This window comes from Xenopus laevis, chromosome 2S (assembly GCF_017654675.1).
Source record: "Xenopus laevis strain J_2021 chromosome 2S, Xenopus_laevis_v10.1, whole genome shotgun sequence".
Lineage (NCBI taxonomy): Eukaryota > Metazoa > Chordata > Amphibia > Anura > Pipidae > Xenopus > Xenopus laevis.
Genome location: NC_054374.1, coordinates 156,460,666 through 156,484,589, shown reverse-complemented (window position 1 = coordinate 156,484,589; position 23,924 = coordinate 156,460,666). Strand labels below are relative to the sequence as shown.

The window sequence follows — 23,924 nt, the reverse complement described above, 5'->3', positions numbered from 1 at the left end:
AAAACACAAGCAAAATATTTTGGCACCCACCGAGTTGACTGCATGTTAGAGCATGGCGAGCCTCTTTTCATATTCAGAGCAATCGGCTGATTTGCAGAGGTGACGTAGTGAATAGGGAGCAAGCCCAGGCAATGGCTCCATGCATATTTCTAAATGTTAGCATTACTCACAAACCCACATTTCACTTCCAGTCTCTGCTGAAAGCTACAAGCCCAACAGATTTCTAGAACAAGCAACTAAAGAGGTAATTTAAAATGTTTTTTCAGCCCTAATACTAAAAATGACATTGAATTGAGAACAGGAACCTCTATCTATTTAAGCATTTGAAACATAGATCCTTTGTTCTCGTGTGTTTAAAGAGATATACTGTATGTAAGAAGTTTGAGTTTCTGCTTTGTCTAATGACTAGAGGACCGTATTTAGCAAGTTCTGTAGGCACCACCTCTAGTCCGTAGGTTTTAGTTTTATATGGCAAGGCTTTATGGAATGGGTGTTAATTTACTTTGTATATAAGACCGATGACTAAGGGCAGAGACGCACGTGGAGTTTCAGGGAGATTAGTCGCCTCTTCTTCGGGTCGACTAATGTTCCCGCAATGCCTTCCCGCTGGCTAGAATCGAAATCGCCGTTGGGATGGCACTTGGTGGATTTCGTTTTCCAAAGTCACCTGAAGTTTCCTTTTGAGGCAACTTCGGGCGACTTTGGAATATGAAGTTCTCCGAGTGCCATGCGTCGGCGATTTCGATTCTAGCCGGCGGGAAGGCAGTTCGGGGAGATTAGTTGCCCGAAGAAGAGGCGATTTGTCGCCGGGCAACTAAATCTCCACGTGTGTCTCTGCCCTAATCCATTATTAAACTATGCAATGGAGGCAAAAAACAACTTCCTTGCAGTTCTGGAAAGTAAATTTTAAGGTCATGTAGCATGCTGGTGTTAATTGTTCCCAAAATAGTGAGGGATTATGCACTACAGGTATGGGATCCCTTATCCGGAAACCCATTATCCAGAAAGTTCCGAATTACGGAAAGGCCGTCTCCCATAGACCCCATTATAATCAAATAATACAAATGTTTAAAAATTATTTCCTTTTTCTCTATAGTAATAAAACAGTACCTTATACTTGATCCAAACTAAGATATAATTCATTCTTATTGGAAGCAAAACCAGCCTATTGGGTTTATTGAATGTTTACGTGATTTTCTAGTAGACTTAAGGTGTGAAGATCTAAATTACGGAAAGATCCGTTATCTGGAAAGACCCAGGTCCCAAGCATTCTGGATAATAGGTCCCATACCTGTACAATGAAACTGAAAGGATAAATAATGTATCCTAATGCTACAAATGTATCATTAAACAGATAGCAGATAAGGAAGAAGTTAGTGAGAAATATGCAGGACTCTTGCTTATAGGGTTGGTTCACCTTGAAGTTAACTCTTAGTATGTTATACAATGACCAGTGCTTCATTATGTATTTTTTATAGTTTTTTGAATTATTTGCCTTCTTCTTTTGACTCTTTCCAGCTTTCACTGACCCCATCTAAAATCAAATGCTCTATAAGGCTACAACTGTATTGTTATTTCTGCTTGTTATTACTTATATTTCTATTCAGGACTCTCCTATTCATATTCCAGTCTCTAATACAATCAATGCATGGTTGCTAAGGTAATTTGGACCCTAGTAACCAGACTGGTGAAATTGCAAACTGGAGAGCAGCTGAATAAAAAGCGAAATAACTCAAAAACCACAGATAATAAAAAATGAGAACCAATTGCAAGTAATTGTCTCAGAATATCACTCTCTCTACATCATACTAAAAGTGTGCTAAGGTGAACAACCCCTTTGAGGAACCTTAGGTTGCTTTAAAAAAAACTAGTACAAACACACTGCTTTGGTGCGGTTGTCTTGGCGTGGAGTCATGGATGTAGCCAAGATGATGTTTTTGTGTAGTCGGAAGGGTAGTCATTGAAGGCATTCCATAGCCACCCCCTTTCTTCCACATCCAACACCATTATTATATCTTAGAGGGCATAGCCTGCGCCCGGAATTAAGTAGGGTGCAGCAGTTAGAATAGGAAAACCTGCCAGCTATTAGTCCAGTGGGCTGCTGGAAAGTTTCCATATACAAGCTAATAGGCTAATAAAGTTATTAAAGCCAGTGGATAACCTCCTTTTGACTGTAAGCTGATAAAGGAGAACTAAACCCTAAAAATGAATGTGGCTAAAAATGGCATATTTTATATACTGAACGTATTGCACGAGGCTAAAGTTTGAGCTTGTCAATAGCAGCAATGATCCAGGACTTCAAACTTGTCACAGGGGGTCACCATCTTGGAAAGTGTCTGTGACACTCACATGCTCAGTGGGCTCTGATTGGCTGTTGAGAAGCTAAGCTTAGGGCTTATAATTGACTATGAAGATTTTCATTCATCCAGGTCATGGTATACAGTATCTATTATAGGTCAATCTAAAAACAACTTGACTAATCTCATTTAATCTTCCACCATTGTAAATGGATTAGTGGAAGAGTTTATATGCCGAGAACTTCCCACACCAGTCAGTTGAACTGAAGAAGCTGCTCGGATGAGTAGTGAAACGTCTTCATTGATTACTCAGCAAGTCCAGTTGTTTTTAGATTGACCTATACTAGATATCTGTATTAATTACTAATCAGCCTTATATTGTGACATTTGTATTCTATGTGTACTGTATATTGTGAGTGGGTCCCTAAGCTCAGTAAGTGACAGCAGCACAGAGCATGTGCAGTGAATCAGCAGAAAAGAAGATGGGGAGCTACTGGGGCATCTTTAAAGACACAGATCTTTACTGCTAAAGGGTTGTGGTTGCCTTGGGCTGGTACAGAAGTACAAAACATAATGTACAACATTTCTACCTACTTCTTTAGTTAAGCTTTAGTTCTCCTTTAAAGACAGGGAAACTTGACCCTTAAGAGTAGCAAGAGTAACAAAGGTAGGAAAAATCTGATCTTTCAGGCCAGAGGAGGCATCAGAGGAGCCAAAGTGAAGGTTGGGGAAGGCAACAGGTCAAGAGTCAGACAGGAGGGACACATTGATGAAATGGTAGAAGGCTGGAAGGGTAGAATAAATAGCTAGAGAAAGTAAATCTCGATGAAAACAAGATAATATATCTATAGATATGGAGTTGCCTTCTAATTTACCTTTATTACATGAATTTTAGTTTAAAAAATTCTGAAACTGCCGGTTACTTTGTGTTCAGGGAAGTTCATTACTCCCCCTCACTGTTATTCCTGAAATTATGCCTATTTTTATAGCAAGGTATTCAGATCACCCTTTCTAAACCCCCCCCCATTCATATCAATTAGAGTCAGTGCGATAAGAAGGTTTAGCAAGATTAAGCAGTCAACCTAGTTACAGTATGTGTTCTGAAATAACTTAGGAAAACCAGAAATATGTTTACTTATTCATGTAGGATCTTTTATCTGGAAATCCATATCCAGAGTCCTCCAAAATATATCAATAACAATGCTTGTTGCATGTTAGCAGACAATTCTTTTTCTTTGAGTTCTCTTATTAAAATGTAGAATTAAACCATCCTCCTTTGAATTATTCCATCATTCATAGATTTAGGATTAGGATTCCTTTAGCTGTTTCTTTTAGTGGATTTGCTCTACATGTTTTGACCAGTTCCAGGTTAAAAATAGAAGTATAATATTACAGGTTAACAAATACTTAGAAGTGGAAAGAAGAATGAATATGTCCTCATATGGTGTCACATAAGGATTTGATCACACCGTAATAATAAATGATTCAATGACTAAGGGGCACATTTACTAACGGTCGAATTTCGAAAGTGGTAAAACTTCGAAATTCGACCATCGAATTGTAGAAATTCGAAAGTCAAAGTTTTTTTTTTGATTAAATTTAGCCATTTTCGATCGAATTCAAATCGCTTGATCGAACGTAGAAATCGTTCGAATCAAACGATTCGAATGATTTAATCGATCGATCAAACGATTTTCAAAAAAAAAAAACGTAGCCAAATACTGGCTATAGGTTCTAGGAGGTCCCTATAGGCTAACATAGCAATTCGGCAGGTTTAAGGTGGTGAAGTGTCGAAGTTTTTTAAAGAGAAAGTACTTCGAATGTACGATTTTCGAATGGTTGAATATTCGAAGTTTTTGCAATTCAAATCAAATTTTGGCCTATTCGATGGTCGAAGTACCCAAAAATTACTTTGAAATCCAAAGTTTTTGAATTCGAAAATTCACTTCGAATTCACTTCGACCCTTAGTAAATGGACCCCTATATGTTAAACATATTGTTTATTTGCCTTTACTATATGCCTGGCCTAGACATTGCTTTCATTGCTGTTTTAGGAAATGATAAGATCATTTTCCCAAGCCCCTACTTCAGCCCCTACTTCAGGAGTGCCCATACTTTACTAATGTGAGGTCTACTTTTAGTGATGTTTTCCCACCCATTGTGATCGACATCCATAAAACCGTTGTTGGCATTCTGTTCCATGTTACTTAAACTGATTTATGGGAAAATGTATATTGTTATATTTAACTATTTCTTATGTAACCTTAACATAATAAATATCTGAATGAAATAGGAGGGAGATTTAGGCAAGCTGTTTGTTGACAGTGTCTTGAGATCTACTGATCACCAACTACTGGTAGATCCCGATCTACCTTCTGGTAACCCCTGCCCTACTTTATAGGCTTCTTGGGGGAAAGCTCAAAGGACATGCAGATACGTTTGTGTCAGTCAAGTAACCTATCAGCAGGTGACATTTATTTGTCAGCTGTATGTAAGGAAACATCTGATTGGTCGCTATCTGCTCCTAGATACTACTATGGGGTCATTTATTTGGACCCAAGGTGGAAATGCAAACAGGGGTAATTCTGGCCCTTAAAGGGGATGTAAAGGCAAAAAAATAAAATCCCATTTTTACTTTCTTTAAAGTAAAAGAAATCTATCTCCAATATACTTTAATTGTGGGCCCCATGGACCCCATCTATCCAGATCCACAACCTACTAAAGATGCTGTGTGCTCCCCCAACTCCCTCTATCCCTCCACAAAGAACAAAGTTGTGACATTGGGCACTGCCAGGGGGGCCTGATTGGGTGTGGGAGCCCCTGAGGTGGCAGCTTCTGTGTGTCCTGGACCCCAGTCTGACCAGCAGGCACAGGGTACTAAGGAGCCCTGTCCTTACAACTTGCGCTATGGAAGGTGGTAACCACAGGATTGCTCTCACCAGCACCGCACTCTCCACCTAATGTCAGTGTTATTAATCCAGCACAATGCTCACTCTACATCAAGTCTCTGAATACAAGTGCTTATTAGTGGTCTAACACTCGCATCCAGGGCCTTTATAAATGACCCCTTAAAATGTGACTAGACTATACATATATATATGTATATATACACTATAATATATTTCAGCTAAATTTTAAAAAGTGCTCAGAAGAGCAGAGAATTGGGGCGATTTACTAAAGCTTGAGCCCTTCAGCTTGACCAATCATAAAGGAAATCCTGTGGGAGCAGGGCTTTGGCGGGGACCTCATTAGTTGATGTATTTTACCCCCAACAGGCTTTTAGGTGGGCTTGAGCATTTGAAAATCACCCGCTCTTGCAAGGAAAAAAGGATAAGTAAATTAGCTCATTACTTTCTGAGATCAAGTGAGTGTAGGAAACAATCACCTTCGCCCTTACATGAAAATGCCGTCATTGTTCATTATAACATAAGCCATATTGACCGAATGCAGAGGCTGAGCTCATAAGTATTAAAATCATGTATCGCTGCCAACCTGTATAAATAAATGACATGTTTGAAGCTGCAGGGTGCAACGAGCAGACAATGAGGGGTGTGCATCACTCAGATGCTGGCTAGTGGCCCAATGCCAGGGGCAATATAAAGTGTAACTCGCTCCCATGGCCTGTGGGATTCCATTCATATGACCCAATGAGCTGTTCATTCCCAGTCTGCCATAATCATTTATATGAACTGAACAGAACACTTCTTTTATTATATGTGGGGGCAGTAGCTGCTTAAAACTCTCTGCAACAAAACTGCACTTTTTGTAGGTTGTCCCCTTAAATGGGCTGAAAAAAAAAAGTTCTGACTTTAGCATTTGTGTGTTTATCATATAGATGCCTCTATGACAGCAGTCTGCCTTAAAGGGGTTGTTCACCTTCAATCTAACTTTCAGTAGAATGTAGAGAGTGATATTCTGATACAATTTGCAATTGGTTTTCATTTTTTATTATTTGTGGTTTTTGAGTTATTTAGCTTTTTATTCAGCAGCTCTCCAGTTTGCAGTTTCAGCCATCAGGTTGCTAGGGTCCAAATTCCCCCTAGCAACCACACACTGATTTGAATAAAAGGCTGGAATATGAATAGGAGAGGCCTGAATAGAAAGATGAGTAATAAAAAGTAGCAATAACGATACATTTGTAGCCTTACAGAGCATTTGTTATTTAGATGGGGTCAGTGACCCCCGTTTGAAAGCTGGAAAGAGGCAAATAATTCTAAAATAATTCTAAAACTATAAAAAAAAGAAGAAATGAAGGCTAATAGAAAAGTTGCTTATAATCTGCCATTCTATAACATACTAAAACTGAACTGAAAGGTGAACCACCCCTTTAAAGATGCAGTAACACTGCAAAGTGAACATATTTTTGCAACATTGAAAGTTTGCGTGTGTTTGTGTCTTAATTTGTATGAAAAATAAGCATTGACCCCTGTTTATATTCACTTTATAATTAAAACCCTTGTGTTTTCATTTGCTTTACTGTTCTGCTCAGTAAATGTGGTCCCTACTAGGGAGCCACATCGGGGGATGGACAGTATCAGCACATTTATGTGGTCCTCTCCAGAATGGTCTCTGTAGGCCCCATTGGGATCTAATCATTGAGTTTTCTTCATTTGCCCAAGCGCTTTGGTCAGGTAAATACCCCCTCATTTGGTGACGTCTAACTGAATCATATAGTGTATTCCCAGCTTTACTTTTAGCTCTCTAATTCTCTTCATGGTTGATAATTCTCATCTCATAGATATCGGACTCATTTCATTTGTCAAAGACTTAATTGCAAGACTTTCTAAGTAAGATTACAAAAACATTACTGATTTTGTTTAATAACTCCATATACCCTTTCCTCCATTACCCTTTCTTCTTAAATAATTCACTAAAACCAAAATTTGATCCCCACCTCTCTTCACTTGTCTCCTTTCATATTAGAGATCCAATACTTGACTGCCCCTAGCAACTACGACAACCTTACTATGCAAAAATCTCCTTCCCTCCAGTCTCAGTGGATGGTGTCTTGTCATGAGCACTTTCCTAAAGAATGTCATAATCAGCACCCAAAATCAGTGGGGAACACAGAGACCTTGGGCACTCTTCTGTCTTCAACTTCCCCATGGCTTGAGCCTAGCTCCATCATATGATAGAGAATGACACTACAGTAGAGAGCTTGAAGATCAAAGGGGGCCTGGAATATGTTTTAAGTGACCTCCTAACATAGTATTCAGGTCAAAAAACATGGCATATTAAGTTTTAAGTATTTTGTTTCTTTCACAATTGTGTTTTTTGGTCATGGGATAGTATTTCTAAGAAGCTTTAATTATTGCCAATAGCAGTAGACTACAAGTATTAAAATACTGGCACTTGTGTCGGTTATTGCCTATGTCTATATCAGTGATCCCCAACCAGTAGCTCGTGAGTAACATGTTGCTCTTCGACCCCTTGGATGTTGCTCCCAGTGGCCTCAAAGCAGGTGCTTCTTTTTGGATTCCTGGCTTAAAGGCAAGCTTTAGTTGCATAAAAAACATGCATACTGCCAAACAGAGCCTCCTGTTGGCTGCAATAGTCCAAATAGGGGTTACCAATACCCAATCACAACCTTATTTGGAAGCCCTGGGAACTTTTTGCATGCTTGTGTTGCTCTCCAACATTATTTTATACTTGAGTGGGGTTCATGGGTAAACAAATTTGGGGACTCCTGATCTACATGGTCCAGCATATGCCTCAACCTCTGTTGCAATATATTTGTCTTTCCTCCTCTTTGTCAAAAAGATGTTCAGCTTTCATGCACGTTTGGGATCTAAATAATGACTTCCAAGAGCAAGAGAAATGATGACCTATAAAGTACCTAGTGTTAGGTTCCCTTATCTTAAAACCATTACAACTGACAATTATAATTCTGTAGCACGAAGAGTGCAATGTGCACTTTACAAAAGATTAAATTAAAATTGAATCTTACAGTCTAGGACGGTGCTCATCTGACCGATGTGGTTGAGCCTCATCTTGAAGGTCTCACTTTTGGTCAAGGCCTCCCTGCAGTTCATAGCAAGATAATAATGTTGGTGTATGGGAGACTTTTTCCAAAAATATCTAGGACATCATATAACTATTCATTTAAATCATACCCAAATAATCAAGATGGGATTTTACTTGTATCAAAAGAAGAACAGCATCTAGACTTACTCTTCCCTAATCTGACCCAAATGAGCCTTCAAGTTGGGCTCCCTCCATCACCGCTCCAGGACCAGGCACACAGTCTGGGCAAATACGATGCAGATCAGGGTCCCAAAACAAACTGCATACAATGAACTGCTTTAATTTCTGAGTCAGTCTAAAGACATTTCTCCATCTTTTAATAACCCTCTTAGGAACAAATAGAATTATAATGATGCGTTTATTAATATGCCCAAAGAGAGAACAGTGATTATAAAAAAGCACAGGCTGCAGCTTGTTATATCAGAATTCTATTAAACCAAGCAAATAAAAAAATTGCATTTACATTTAAGCTATTTCAGCATTTAGCCCTGAAGCTTAATAACAGCTTTGCCCCATGTAATCTACAGCAATAATGTCCTTGAAACAAAACTTGAATAAAACAAGTTCCATACTGGAGGGATGAAAGACAACATCACTAATGATATGGGTATAGGTATTTTATAGCTGACAGTTTGTTGGCAACCCTAGTGGAATTGTGAAACTCTAATTCTACTTTCTCTAGCCCCTGAAAGTTCTTATATTCTGACTGGTATTCAAACTTTTCCACCCTTAGAGAGCCAACATTTGTACAGCGGAGGATCATACCATGTTTAAGTTGGGGGAGATAGGAATTGTCCTTTAGCTAGCAAAAGCTAGGGAGTGCTAGGGGTTTTGGGCTTCATTGAAGCTGACAACACTTTACTGTGCACTTTGCATTACATTTTAATTGCACCTCATAAGACTCCAGCACATTCTGTACAATACTATTAGGACTTAGCTCTTATGCCTTGATACCATCCTCCTTTCAGAGCAGGGTAAAATAGTATTGGTGCCTAAGGTAATACTAATAATCCCATCCACCACCATTTACTCCCCTCTGATTGTGCCCATCAGCCTGTTTTGCCTGAGCAATGTGCCTCTGTTGCCTACCCCTGGTTCCTGCCCTGCTGAACTCATAACTATCCCTTATGTTCTTGTTCATTGGGCATATGTAAAGAAAATTTTATACAAAGTCTGATTTTCTATGCTAAAAATATATGCTATCATGGCTCGATTTTGCCCTCAACCAGACCAAGCAAGGATACTGTAGCTCTCTTATATACAATAATAATTACAATCAGTCACTCTTATGTCCTTCCATTCCCTTCAACAATAGGATCAGTTACTTCTCTGCACTCTCAGGATATACCAAGTTCTGAAAAAGCAGATTGCATCCACCGACAGAACTCCATCCTTAAGGCCTCAAGACTATGGACACACAGTGTCGGACTGGGATACCAGGGGCCCACCAGAAAACCTTAGGCTGAGGGCCCACTTTCCAAAATTTTATACCTCCTCTCCTCACTTAACCTCTTTATTCTCCTAGTCTCTTTTCTCTACATACTATACTCTATTCTTCCATTATTAAACCTCTTTGTTCCCTTAAAGAAATAGAGAATGACCATGAAATAGGCCAAAAGTTTAGAAGCAGGAGGGCCCACTGACACCTTGGCCCACCGGGAGTTTTCCTGGTATCCTGGTGGACCAGTCCGACACTGGACACACAGGCTTAACTGTTGTCACAAAAACACTTCTCTCACCAGTGTGAAGCTCCCCAATTGGCTCCCGACCATCACGTGTCCAAAATCCAGCTCCCTGGCAACAGAGCGTCCTCACAACTTTCAAAAACGGATTTCCATGGCTCGTTTTTCGTGATATAATAAAAGCTTCTTTATTTAATGTTATATTATTTGCATGTCAGCCTTGACACAGTGCACATTATCGTTACTACTGACCGGTTTCGAGAAGCAGATCTGCTCCATGCCCCTGCTCCATTGATTTGAATCTGATCAGCCTGTGTGCGATCACACACAGTGGAGCTAGGGTTGCTACCTGTCTGGTATTTTACTGGCCTGGCCGGTAAAAATGTTAGTTGATCCCAATGTTATTAATATGGAAAAAAGATAAATATATAGGAAGGCCGGTATTTTTTCCAGTAATGGTGGCAACCCTAAGTGGAGCTGAAGATGAGGTCAGTCCAAATACATGAAAGGAGGCATCTCTGGAGGTCAGCCCTGACCTCAGCTTCAGCTCCACTGTGTGTGATCGCACAATGGCTGATCGAATTCAAATCAATGGAGCAGGAGCACTGAGCAAGAGCCAACAGCCTTAAAGGAGAAACAAACCCTTAATAAGAAAAAACCCTACCCTGCTACCCTACATAGACCCCCATCCCCCCCAGCCTAGCTGCCCCCCCCAGGCAAATGCCCCTAACTCTTTACCTACCCCTCCGTGCAGATTCTGTCCAGCGGAGTTTATGGGCGCCATCTTTAACTGCTTTGGCAATATTCGAAATGAGACCAGCGAAGCGCTGCAAGTCTTAAAGCTTCTGCTTTCCCCTCAATCACAATTTTCTCCAATTCTCACCCACATTTTGTTGTTTTCTAGTCTCAAGACTAGAGCTTCCCCCTCTTCATTCATACAGTCCTGCCTCAAGCTCATTATCATAAAGGCCAAACTGACTTATCCTTCCTTTCTATCAGCCCTCTCACTTCTATCTTTATCCCCTATATTCCTGGAACATATTCCTAACTTCCTTCTTGTCTCCAATACATGTTTACCAATATCAGATCCAGACATTGCTTTAAATTGTTCCCTATTAGTGTGAATGGAATTAGGAGAAAACCCAAAAATAGCTGGGGAAGCATTCATTTTTAACATATTCTTATTATTCTCATTCACTATAATTGGAAGTAAGTCCAAGAGGAATTGTTATGTCTTCTAGCCATGTATTTTGCAATTTTTTTTATTGAGCATAATGAGAAACCATTTTACACCAATATATTTATACATTGTACAGAATGTTAGATTATAACAGAGAAATAAAATGTTTTAAACAAACTGAAAACGGTGTCTTTATTGCCTTCCTAACACTCCTTAAAGGATAAGTAAACCTTTCAAACAAGTGAATGTCTAATTGATAAGATTGATATTCTAGGCACTTTTGTCATTTACATTCATTATTTATATGTTTTAATTCCAAGATATTAAGGGATACAGGTACTGTTAATATAAGTTCATTTTGTTACAACAGCGCCACCTGCTGGTCAGTTTCCCACCAGTCTGACCACCAAGTAGTCGATGAAGTTGTCAGGAGAAAGAAAGAGGTTTCTTCTGGTTAGGAAAAAAAATTAGAAACCTTTCTCAAATCTTTCCTAAGCAGAAGAACATCAGAGCAGCCTCTTTCTTTCACCTGACAACTTCCTTGACTACTTGGTGGTCAGACTGGTGGGAAACTGACCAGCAGGTGGAGCTGTTGTAACAAAATTCATTCATATTAACAGTACATGTATCACTTAATATCTTGGAATAAAAAATAAATAAATAATGAATGTACATTGCAAAATTTCTTAGAATAGCCCCCTCATCAATTTTACAATCACTTATTTTAAAGGATCTTTGAAGGTATTCCAATATCCTCCAGGGTTCGATGTTGGTGCCAAATGGTAATACTATCATAAGCTAGGTCTTGTCTTAACATGGGCGAATTTTGTATACATAGGAGAGGCGCCAGTTGGCGATCTGTCTGATTCTATGTCGGGGGATTGGGAGGAATTCAGAGATCGTTGGGGGTCATCTCTGCCCACTGTCCCAAGACCTTCTCATATTTTTTAGGGCAGCCTCTCCTGAGATATGCAATTAGTTTACAGAGATACTGCTTTGTTGATCATATTTTCCCATATTGTTAGGGTTGGTCCTCTGCCTGATTTCCAATGCAGTGCGATTGTTGCACAGTGTTTTTATGTTGTGCTTTATGGGGTGATACTTCCACAACCTGGTTAAGTAAAGTCACTATGGGGTCCAGTGGGAGTGTAATATCTGTTCTGTATTATATATATCTTTCTAGCCATGCTTTTATCCTTGGGCTAATGGTAACAACAAAGCTCAACTGATTAAAATCCCACATGTGCTATTGCCCTCCTATAACCCCAAACTGCAAAGCCAACATTTTCTGAAATACCCTATTTTTAGGCTGAACAAGATTATTCCTGTCTCTTCAGAAAATGTTTTCCCTTTATCTCACGGAGGAACAAATGTAACTTTGTTACTGATTCACATTGCTTTTCTCTGACTATATTTATTCTTTTTCAGCTTCTGTGGCTTCTGTTCTCTCTATAAAAGTACTTTATTGTCATAGGAATCTGGCCTCCACCTCGTTAGCTTTTTGACTTTTCAAAATGAGGTCACGCCTCCAGCTCACTTCCTGATCAATTAGTCACACCTAATTAGTTACTGTATGATTAACATTAGGAAGCTAGGAGTTGTGGAATGGGAATTATACACATTTAAAGAAAACAACTGTCTTGTCTTATATATATACTACTGCACAAAAAGTAGGCACTCACATGTTTTCAGTTCAGCTTGTATGGGTGCAGTTCCAGTGAATAATATGGTCTCGTTGTCGAAGGCTGTTATTTCTCCTACTTAATGTAACTGAATGTGTCTCAGTGGGACTTGGCTTTTACTATTGAGTGTTGTTTTTAGATCTACTAGGGAGCTGTTATCTTGTGTTAGGGAGATGTTATCTGGTTACCTTAACATTGTTGTTAGGCTGCTGGGGGGGTGATATCGCTCCAACTTGCAGTACAGCACTAAAGAAAAACTGAAGTTTATCAGAGCACAAGTCACATGACAGGGGGCAGCTGGGAAACTGACAATATGTCTAGCACCATGTCAGATTCAAAATTGAATATAAAAAATCTGTTTGTTCTTTTGAGAAATGGATTTCAGTGCAGAATTCTGCTGGAGCAGCACTATTAACTGACGTGTTTTTAAAAAAAACATGTTTTTCCCATGACAGTATCCCTTTAATGACAATTCAAATTTCTTTATTATGGGGAGACTAACATTTCGGCTACCTCCGTAGCCTTTTTCAAAGAGAGAAAAATACCAATTAGAAAAATACCAATAAATTACTGGCATCAGCCATGTTTCTGATTTTTTTTTTCATATTAGCTCTGTAAGGTAATTTTGGTCTTTTAACAAGAATGCTGGTTATGTAATAATAACACGGGCAAATGTTTGCTCATCTCTCAGTAGGTTTTATTGGCCTAATGCAGTCAGAATAGTGCAGGGATATATCTGATTGGCCAGTTTAGCACACTGGGATGGTACAAACCTTTCCTTGTTATAACATAAACCTCACTGTAAAGTGCCTTTTTAATAGGGATGCACCGAATCCACTATTTTGGATTCGGCCAAACCACTGAATCCTTTGCGAAAGATTCGGCCGAATACCGAACCGAATCCTAATTTGCATATGCAAATTAGGGAAAGGGAAGGGGAAAACATTTACTTCCTTTTTTTGTGACAAAATGTCACGAGATTTCCCTCACCGCCCCTAATTTGCATATGCAAATTGGGATTCAGATTCGGTTTGGCCAGGCAGAAGGATTCAGCCGAATCCTAATCCTGCTGAAAAAGGCCGAATCCTGGCCGAATCCCTAACCGAATCCTGGATTCGGTGCATCCCTACTTTTTAATGCAGTTAAAACTTTCACCAAGCCTATTTATGACAGTGCATATGGTTGCTATGCATTTTACCATGTGTAGTAGCCAATGAGCAGAATTTTTGCCCTGACCTAACTTGCTTGCCTACCAAGTCCCCTAATCCTATACTGGGCTGTTGTTAGGGTCCAGAAATACCAGGAGCACAGAAGCACACCCAAATTCCTTCAAGGAATGTCTCACTGTCTACATGGTTTTTGCAAAACAGACATTTATGTTACATAAAAGAAAAGCTGGAACTTGCAAAAGTGATGTGTAACAAGTTGTTATTCGTTTAGATCTCAGGTCCATACGGAGCTGCTAGGGACAATGGAGGAGAGATGGACATTGGATGAAAGGACAAGGTTGCCTTATACAGGGCAGCATCACCATCTTGGTGCTCGAAGAGGTAAGACCACTAGGATTTCTTTTAAAGGATTTTTTGTGCTTTTTGTGCCCTGCTATACCTGCTATCCCACAGTCACACTCCCTTCCCAGAGACTATTATCCACTGTTACTATAGACACCATCTCTCCCTACTATACCTGCTATCCCACAGTCACACTCCCTTCCCAGAGACTATTATCCCACTGTTACTATAGACACCATCTCTCCCTACTATACCTGCTATCCCACAGTCACACTCCCTTCCCAGAGACTATTATCCCACTGTACTATAGACACCATCTCTCCCTACTATACCTGCTATCCCACAGTCACACTCCCTTCCCAGAGACTATTATCCCTCTGTTACTATAGGCACCATCTCTCCCTACTATACCTGCTATCCCACAGTCACACTCCCTTCCCAGAGACTATTATCCCACTGTTACTATAGAAACCATCTCTCCCTACTATACCTGCTATCCCACAGTCACACTCCCTTCCCAGAGACTATTATCCCACTGTTACTATTAGAAACCATCTCTCCCTACTATACCTGCTATCCCACAGTCACACTCCCTTCCCAGAGACTATTATCCCTCTGTTACTATAGGCACCATCTCTCCCTACTATACCTGCTATCCCACAGTCACACTCCCTTCCCAGAGACTATTATCCACTGTTACTATAGCACCATCTCTCCCTACTATACCTGCTATCCCACAGTCACACTCCCTTCCCAGAGACTATTATCCACTGTTACTGTATTAGACACCATCTTCTCCCTACTATACTGCTATCCCACAGTCACACTCCCTTCCCAGAGACTATTATCCACTGTTACTATAGACACCATCTCTCCCTACTATACCTGCTATCCCACAGTCACACTCCCTTCCCAGAGACTATTATCCACTGTTACTATAGGCACCATCTCTCCCTACTATACCTGCTATCACACAACCACAGACCCTCCTATCTCCAATCCCAACCTGCAGTCCACCTGCAGCACTAAAGTAGGTAGTTAACTACAATTCCCAGCAGTCCTTGGCAGCCATTAATTTTAGGGCTTGTAGCAGACATGGAAGCACTGTTCTTAGCAGAGAGGGAGATGTTCTTTTTGTTATTCTTTAAACTCAGAGCACCTGGATCTAATTATTCTGTCTTTCTTTGCCTCGGGCTTCACATTATACAGTCATCCTACTGTGTTCAGTGCTGCCTGTATTGCATTACCAGTGACTGGGGGCCAGGCAGGCCTGATAGAACTTCACTGGTTAAACAGAATCTTATATATTGTTTTGTGTTTGGGGCAAGTCAGTTTGAATTACAAGCACATATCTCTAATATGGTTTATTTTTTTGCTAAAATTGCACATTTTACAAAAACAATGGTGTTTCTTGTTATTGATTTCTTAAAGGGGTAAAACACATTGTATTCAAAAGTAGTGTTTGCCTTCTGTTGTTTCCTTAACAGTTAAAGGATGAAAGATCTCTGTGTTTATGGAACATTCCCTCTGTGTATGTATTGCTAGGTTTCCCATGGATCTGGGACATAGACCCACCACTGGTGATGGGGAATAAATTCGTCAGGCATGGATTTGCGATGAATTTCCGTGAAAATCCACCACAACAAAAAAAATGTTGTGCCTTTAAAATTGGTGCACGTCATAATTTTTCGGACGCCCATTGACTTTAAAGCATTTCGCCCATCACTGCCCACTACTTTAGTTTATTCATTCGCTGCTCTTCAAGCCTAATGTATAAGTGGGATCAGCCATAGTGTTTGCCTCAACAGACACGATCTATTGCTGATAATAAGACAGGGATGTTCTATAGCTGGATAACAAATAGTAGCCCCCCAAAGGCTCAGACCTATAACCTCTATTACACTATCAATAGCATATTACAATTTAGTTGTAGTTAAACAAGATCCAGTTGTTGAATTATGTTCTATACAGGCCTATAGAAGGCCTTAGACAAGATAATAGAAGCTTAGATCCATATCCATAAAAACTATGCAGACATGGGATATATAGTTTATCAGTTTATATAGCAGTCTGTAATGCCATGGTTTATATGGATTCCTTACTCTTCCACTAGTGAATCAGTCAGGGTCACCTTGTTGCAAATATTAGAATGCAGAGGTCCTTAGAAACCATACTCTTACCAGTTATGCCTTCTTTCTCTACAGATATATTCATGACATCATTCCTATCTTGTTCAACTTAAAGGAAAACTATACCCCCGAAATGAACACTTCAACAGATAGTTTATATCATATTCAGTGGCATATTAAAGAATATTACCAAATTGGAATATATATTTAAGTAAATATTGCCATTTTACATCTCTTGCCTTGAACCCCGATTTCGTGATGGTCTGTGTGCTGCCTCCGAAATCACCTGACCACAAATACTGCAGCTCTAACGGTAACAGGAAGAAGTGTGGAAGCAAATGACAGAACTCTGTCTGTTAATTGGGTCATGTGACCTAACAAGTATGGTTTGTTTGGTATGTTTGTGTGCACCGTGAATCGTACATTCTCAGGGGGTGGCCCTTATTTTTTAAAATGGAAGTTTTCTATTCATGATTAACTAATGGCACACAGTACTAAAAAGTATATTATTACGAAAATGGGTTATTTACATGAAGCAGGGTTTTACATATGAGCTGTTTTATGCAATATCTTTTTATAGAGACCTACATTGTTTGAGGGGTATAGTTTTCCTTTAAAGAAGATGAAGCTCTTAAACACTCCGGTGGGGATGACAATTTGGCACCCCCAGTGACTAGCATCACTAACTTTTTAACACCAGCCTTCTTTTACACCTCTTTCTTAGAGTAACCCAGAGTACTTTTTCCACAAGTGCCTTGTTGTAATTTTCTCCCCATTATATGTCCTTCTTCCCACCCGACAATTCTGCACTAGTGATACTCAACCAGTAGCTCGTGAGTAACATGTTGCACTCCAACCCCTTGGATGTTGCTCTCAGTGGCCTCAAAGAAAGCAGGTGCTTATTTTTGAATTCCAGGCTTGGAAGCAAGTTTTAATTACATAAAAACAAAGTATCAAGCAAAGTAGAGCCTCCTGTAGGTTGCCAGTCCACATAGGGGCTACTAAATAGCCAATCACAGCCCTTATTTGGCACCCCAAGGGACTTGCTTGTATTGCTCTCAACCTTACTTATATGTGAATGTGGCTCATGGGTTAAAAATGTTGGGGACCCCTGCCCTAGATGAATATGAAGAGAAACATTATTCCACTGTTCAATGCTCTGTCGCCAAATAAAACCAGGTGATAAACCTTTTCTGCGACAAGCTGTTCATGTGGTTCCTATGTTGCAAATTGAGTTTGCTTTCCTGTTCGTCCATCATTAGGGCAGGAAAGCAAATAGGAAAACAGAAAACATGGATGCTATTGATATGAAGAACTGAAGCTTCCTTAGGACAAAAATTCGAAGGTAGACGGATAAATGTTGAAAGTTTTTTCAATATCAAAAATGGGTGTTCAATAAATATGGCCTTCCTTAAAGGGGTTGTTCACCTTTAAATTAACTGTTAGTATGATGTAGAGAGTAATATTCTGAGAAAATCTGCTATTGGTTTTCATTTTTTTAATTTGTGGGTTTTAAAGGACCAGTAACATCAAAAAAATTTTTTAAAAAATTCGTTAGTACACAACGAAAAAAAACACATACACAAATTATACTTTAAAAAAGCAAAGTCTTTATTAAGAAATAACTTACAGAAACTCTGCTTCCTGTCTTCTACAGAAACGGCGAAAGGGCGACCATCCATTGAGCGGTGCTTGATTTCTCCTCCCTGGCTCTCTGCTGCTGGATCCTTCAGCTGCCACATTCTGTGCTTTCTGTAGTGCAGCGGCGCTTCCAGCAGGAACTTGAGGCGGATCTGCGGTGCCGGTGTTCCTGTGGGCCATGATCTCTCTATCACTGCTGTAACAGCTCAGGCCCTACAAGATCCCCCTCCGCCGGGGGAGGTGAGTCCTGGTCAGTTCCCTGTAGGGCGGCTGTGTGGCAAGGGACAGTTTGCTGGGACAACCGGTAGTGCGCCCTCGCAGCTGCGCACACCCGCTGCAACTGTTTCTCTCTGGCGCTTCGCAGCTACCGACAAAACTACAAGTCCCACCATGCATCCGTCCCATCTGCTTCTCCGAAAGCGTTACCGGCAGTGGGACGCAGGGACTTGTAGTCAGCTGGATGCAGAGCCCCGCAGCTCAGCAGTGCCTGAGCTGTTACAGCAATGAGAGTTTTGTCGGGAACTGACCAGGACTCACCTCCCCCGGCGGAGGGGGATCTTGTAGGGCCTGAGCTGTTACAGCAGTGATAGAGAGATCATGGTCCACAGGAACACCGGCACCGCAGATCCGCCTCAAGTTCCTGCTGGAAGCGCCGCTGCACTACAGAAAGCACAGAATGTGGCAGCTGAAGGATCCAGCAGCAGAGAGCCAGGGAGGAGAAATCAAGCACCGCTCAATGGATGGTCGCCCTTTCGCCGTTTCTGTAGAAGACAGGAAGCAGAGTTTCTGTAAGTTATTTCTTAATAAAGACTTTGCTTTTTTAAAGTATAATTTGTGTATGTGTTTTTTTTCGTTGTGTACTAACTAATTTTTTAAAAAAAATTTTTTGATGTTACTGGTCCTTTAAGTTATTTAGCTTTTTGTTAAGATACTCTCCAGTTTGCAGTTTCAGCAATATGGTTGCTAGGGTCAAATTTACCCTAGCAACCATGCATTGACTTGAATAAGTGATTGGAACATGAATAGGAGAGGTCTGAATAGAAAGATAACTAATAAAAAGTAGCAATAAAAATACATTTGTAGCAGCTTTAAGGATCATTTATTTTTTAGATGGGGTCAGTGACCCCAATTTGAAAGCTGGAAAGAGTCAGAAGACGTAGGTAAATAATTAAAAAACTATAAAAAAATAACCTTGTCAACAAAATCCTTCCTGCCATCAGACTTACCTATGAAAGCAGAGGCTGCCCAGCCAAATTTGAAAAGCTATGGTCCCCTTGGTTAGATAGCCACCCAACAGATAACGATAATCATCAGTAAATCATAAACGATCCCTGGCAATCTGTGAAATGCAGAATAGAAATTCTGATTAACTCTGTATTCAATGTATTGGCTGATGTGATAACTATTGCTGTACGATACGTTTACCAGATGTACACCATCCTTCTTACTCTTGTCAATGTCATCTTGTTATTGTTAAGAACATTCAATACAATAAAACCTTTAAAAAAAACTATAAAAAAAAAGAAAAAACGAAGACCAAATGAAAGGTAACTTAGATTTAGCCATTCTATAACATATTAAAAGTTAACTTAAAGGTGAACCAGCCCTTTAAGTTTATGGTGTCTTCTTTTACATTAATGACAAGAGCATCCAATGGTTCAAAATAATGTCTGAAAACTATAGTGAGATCCCAGCATAGAACCACCCAATTATTCAAAGGTCTTTAAAGTAAAAACATTTTTATAAACCTTTTGACCAAGTCTAAGACTTGTAGCAGAACATTGATTTAAGAAGATGCCTCTCTATAGGTCCCTGGTGAGGCCTCATCTGGAGTATGGGGGCAGTTTTGGACTCCAGTCCTTAAGAGGGATATAAATGAGCTGGAGAGAGTGCAGAGACTAAGTGCAACTAAATTGGTTAGAGGGAGGGAAGACTTAAATTATGAGGGGAGACTGTCAAGGTTGGGATTGTTTTCTCTGGAAAAAAGGTGCTTGTGAGGGGACATGATTACACTTTACAAGTACATTAGAGGACATTATAGACAAATAGCAGGGGACCTTTTTACCCATAAAGTGGATCACCGTACCAGAGGCCTCCCCTTCAGACTAGAAGAAAAGAACTTTCATTTGAAGCAACGTAGGGGGTTCTTCACAGTCAGGACAGTGAGGTTGTGGAATGCACTGCCGGGTGATGTTGTGATGCTGATTCAGTTAATGACTATAAGAGGGACTTGGATGATTTCTTGGACAGACATAATATCAAAGGCTATTGTGATACTAAACTCTATAGTGAGTATAGATATGGGTATATATAATTTGTGTGAAAGTAGGGAGGGGTGTGTGTATGGGGCTGGGTTTTCATTTGGAGGGGTTGAACTTGATGGACTTTGTCTTTTTTCAACCCAATTTAACTATGTAACTATGTAACTATTGGCCTTCAATAAGCTTTGATTGAGGAAATTTAGCACATAAACTGGGGGCAGATCTTTGGAGCTACACAAAGTACAAAGAAAACCTTCTATGTGTATAGGTAGATTGGGGTCTCTGCTACTTTGTAAGAGGATCTGCACCACTGTTTCAAAAGGATGCATTTGTGAAATTAGATCCCTCACAGTCTATAGGCCAGTGATCTCCAACCAGTGGCTCCTGAGCAAAGTGTTTCTCGACAACCTATTGGATGTTGCCCTTAGTGACCTCAAAGCAGGTGCTTCTTTTTGAATTCCTAGCTTGAAGGTGCCCTTTACTTCCATAAAATCCATGTGTACTGCCAAACAGAGCCACCCATATGCTATCAATCCACATAAGAGCTATCTTTAGCTAATTACAGGTAATTTTTGGCAACTCCAGGAACTTTTTGCATGCTTAGGTTGCTTTCCAACTTTTCAAAAAGTTTGGATCAGAGATGAAATCTCGGGTTTGCAATAACATATCATAAGTGGCAAGAGAGGCTGGATCAGTCAGATGACTATTTCCATAAACCAGGCTTTTCTTGGCCAGTAGAAGGCTTATAGAATTATAGAGCAAGTGAAACAGAAGAGAGGGTCTTCACTCAATTCACACCCTGAATCTGGTGTACAAAGGAAGCAGGCATAGAAGGTTTTTCTTCTTTAAACCATGTCAGAAAGATTCTTCTTTGTGAGCCAACTTGTCGAAGGTCCTTCACAATAGTCTTCGCTATATCTTACAAGACAAGACTCACAAGAACTTTGTTTAAAAAAAAAAAAGAAGTAGCAAATGGCAAAGGCTTCCAGATTTAAGCAAGAATCTTGGACAAATAACAAGCCATCATGGTAAAAGCATTGGAGGTGGAAAATTCCCTCAAACCTCCTTCAGGATCCAACTAGATGATGACCTATGTATCCCCTGAGAAAGCCCAGAGAAAAACAAACCGTTAGGATAAAAAACACTGTAGTCTATATGAGTATGCTCCTTAGATATGGAGAAAATACTTCTTATATATAGAATTTATTTTCTTATTAAGCTGAATAAGGTTTCCTCCATAAATGTAACTGACAACACGGACTTTAATTGTAGGCTGTTTTTGATGGCAGCCGGCATATATTCAACAATACTTTAAGCCCACCCTTCCAACATCATAGCAACAGAACAAAAATATTGAAGATGTTTAAAAGAAAGCAAAGAATGCATAACAATTGATTGGATTGTAAATGTGTGTTGGAATAGCATCTGTTGCTAGGTAACCGGCAGTCAGAAAATTGCAGTAATTTTTGTGCCTCTCGTGAACAGCAGTTATTTCCTGGCAGCAGAAAAACTTGGGTGCAAGTTGGTTATCCAGCGCCATGGCTTTGTAGGTACTAGTGTCTCTTAATTCATACAACACATTAATCAGTAACGTAACTGGAGGGGGGCGGGCCCTGGTGCGGGACGTGCAGCCTCACCCCCACTCCCCTCCGTACCTGATTATCTGCCCCGAAATCGGCCGATGTGGCCGGAAATCAGCAGTGCGCGAGCTGCCGGGTTGCCCTGAGGGGTGGGGGCCCTGGCCCAATTGCACCCCCTGCTCCCCCGGTAGTTCCGCCACTGACATTAATCTCCCACTGAAAGCCCAAACCTACAGTAAGGGGCAGATTTACAAAATTCGAGTGAAGAATTCGAATGTAAAAAACTTCGAATTTCGAAGTATTTTTTGGGTACTTCGACCATCGAATTGGTTAAATTCGTTCGAATTCGAACGATTTGAACGATTCGAAGTAAAAATCGTTCGACTATTCGACCATTCGATAATCAAAGTACTGTCTCTTTAAAAAATACTTCGACCACCTACTTCGGTAGATAAAACCTACCGAAGTCAATGTTAGCCTATGGGGAAGGTCCCCATAGGCTTGCCTGTGATTTTTTGATCGAAGGATTTTCCTTCGATCGTTGGATTAAAATCCTTCGAAACGTTCGATTCGAAGGATTTAATCGTTCGATCGAACGAAAAATCCTTCGATCGTACGATCGCAGGATTTGCGCAAAATCGTTCGACTTCGATATTCGAAGTCGAACGATTTTAGTTCCCAGTCGAATATCGAGGGTTAATTAACCCGCATCGGAGCTCACAGGGCCATATCAGCGCATGCGCAGTTGGAGCAGTTTTCCAGTTTGTTACAACTGTGCATGCGCCGAAAGTGGCGAAAATGACCAATCGCCAGAATAAGACAGCAACAATCTGTATATAATGACTAGATGGCCTATAATATTGTTTGTTATTTCAATTAACAGGAAGTGATACCTCCAATCCCATGTCACCGGAGTTTTGGCAAGATCCGTCTGGTAAGTCATTGTTAGGGGCTGACACTCTAATATATACTGCATTTTATTTCATTAGAAATCCTTAAGTTAAGAGGGAGAGGAGCTGAATCCATATATATATATATATATATATATATATATATATATATATATATATATATATATATATATATATATAAATATATATATTTCACTGGATTCAGCTCCTCTCCCTCTCTTGCCATGTTGGGCAATGTAGGCACACATTAAGTGTACTGATCTGCTAACCATCTGTCAGAAAGTATTTTAAGGAAAACTAAAACACTTTGGGATAAATATGCCGCCCTGTTCCGCACATTTTTTATTGTGTATAGACAGCTGTTCCCCCCATGAGTTAATCTCAGCTGGAACAACTCCAGACAGACAGTAACTGTGCTGGGCCCAGGGGCTGCCAATCAGTGCTGGGACAAAGAAAAGCTGGTTCTGTTATTATTATTATGAAGCAACCGGCGCAGATAGAAAAACCAGATGTGCTGAGATGCCACTGATTTTTCCAGCAAACTGTCATCTGAGTGCCTTGCCCTCCAGGGCTTGAAATAATATGTACATTTGTCTCCATGGCAAATCCTGCGCCAGCCATAGAGCTGCTGACTAGAACATGCAGAGAGCACTTTATTTGACATTCGGTTGCTCGCTGATGGACCATCTGCTGGGCCCGCTATGTGCCACTTTATATTCAGTAACTGCCGCTAAATATCTCTCTGCAGTAATAAGGCACCCTTGGTAGTCCGCCTGCGATTCCACACGACCTTCGTTTAAGGTTACTAGTTAGCTGGAAGTGAAAAGGATTTTTCTGAAAGTTTAATATTTCCACATGATGAAAAATGTCAATTTCTTTGTTAAAGTGGAAGTTAATTTCTAAAATGTTACAAAATGTTCTAAAACAATTGCATCGGTATCACTAAAAACAATGTATCTCAACACGTGAAAATCAAAAAGTCAGCATATGTTGCCCACGTGGAGGCCCATAGGCCGGATGTGGTCC

At 40.1% G+C, this 23,924-nt stretch overlaps 1 protein-coding gene across 1 annotated transcript in view; it reads left to right on the top strand.

Moving 5' to 3' along the window:
- The first annotated feature begins 126 nt into the window (after window positions 1–126).
- Window positions 127–23,924, top strand: part of amotl1.S (angiomotin like 1 S homeolog) — a 92,920-nt gene continuing 69,122 nt past the window's right edge. The window contains exons 1-3 of the mRNA XM_018250351.2: window positions 127–244; window positions 14,306–14,415; window positions 22,871–22,921. Of these exons, the coding sequence (XP_018105840.1) occupies window positions 14,337–14,415; window positions 22,871–22,921 (130 nt within the window). The 5' untranslated portion in view covers window positions 127–244; window positions 14,306–14,336. The remainder of the gene's footprint in view (window positions 245–14,305; window positions 14,416–22,870; window positions 22,922–23,924) is intronic.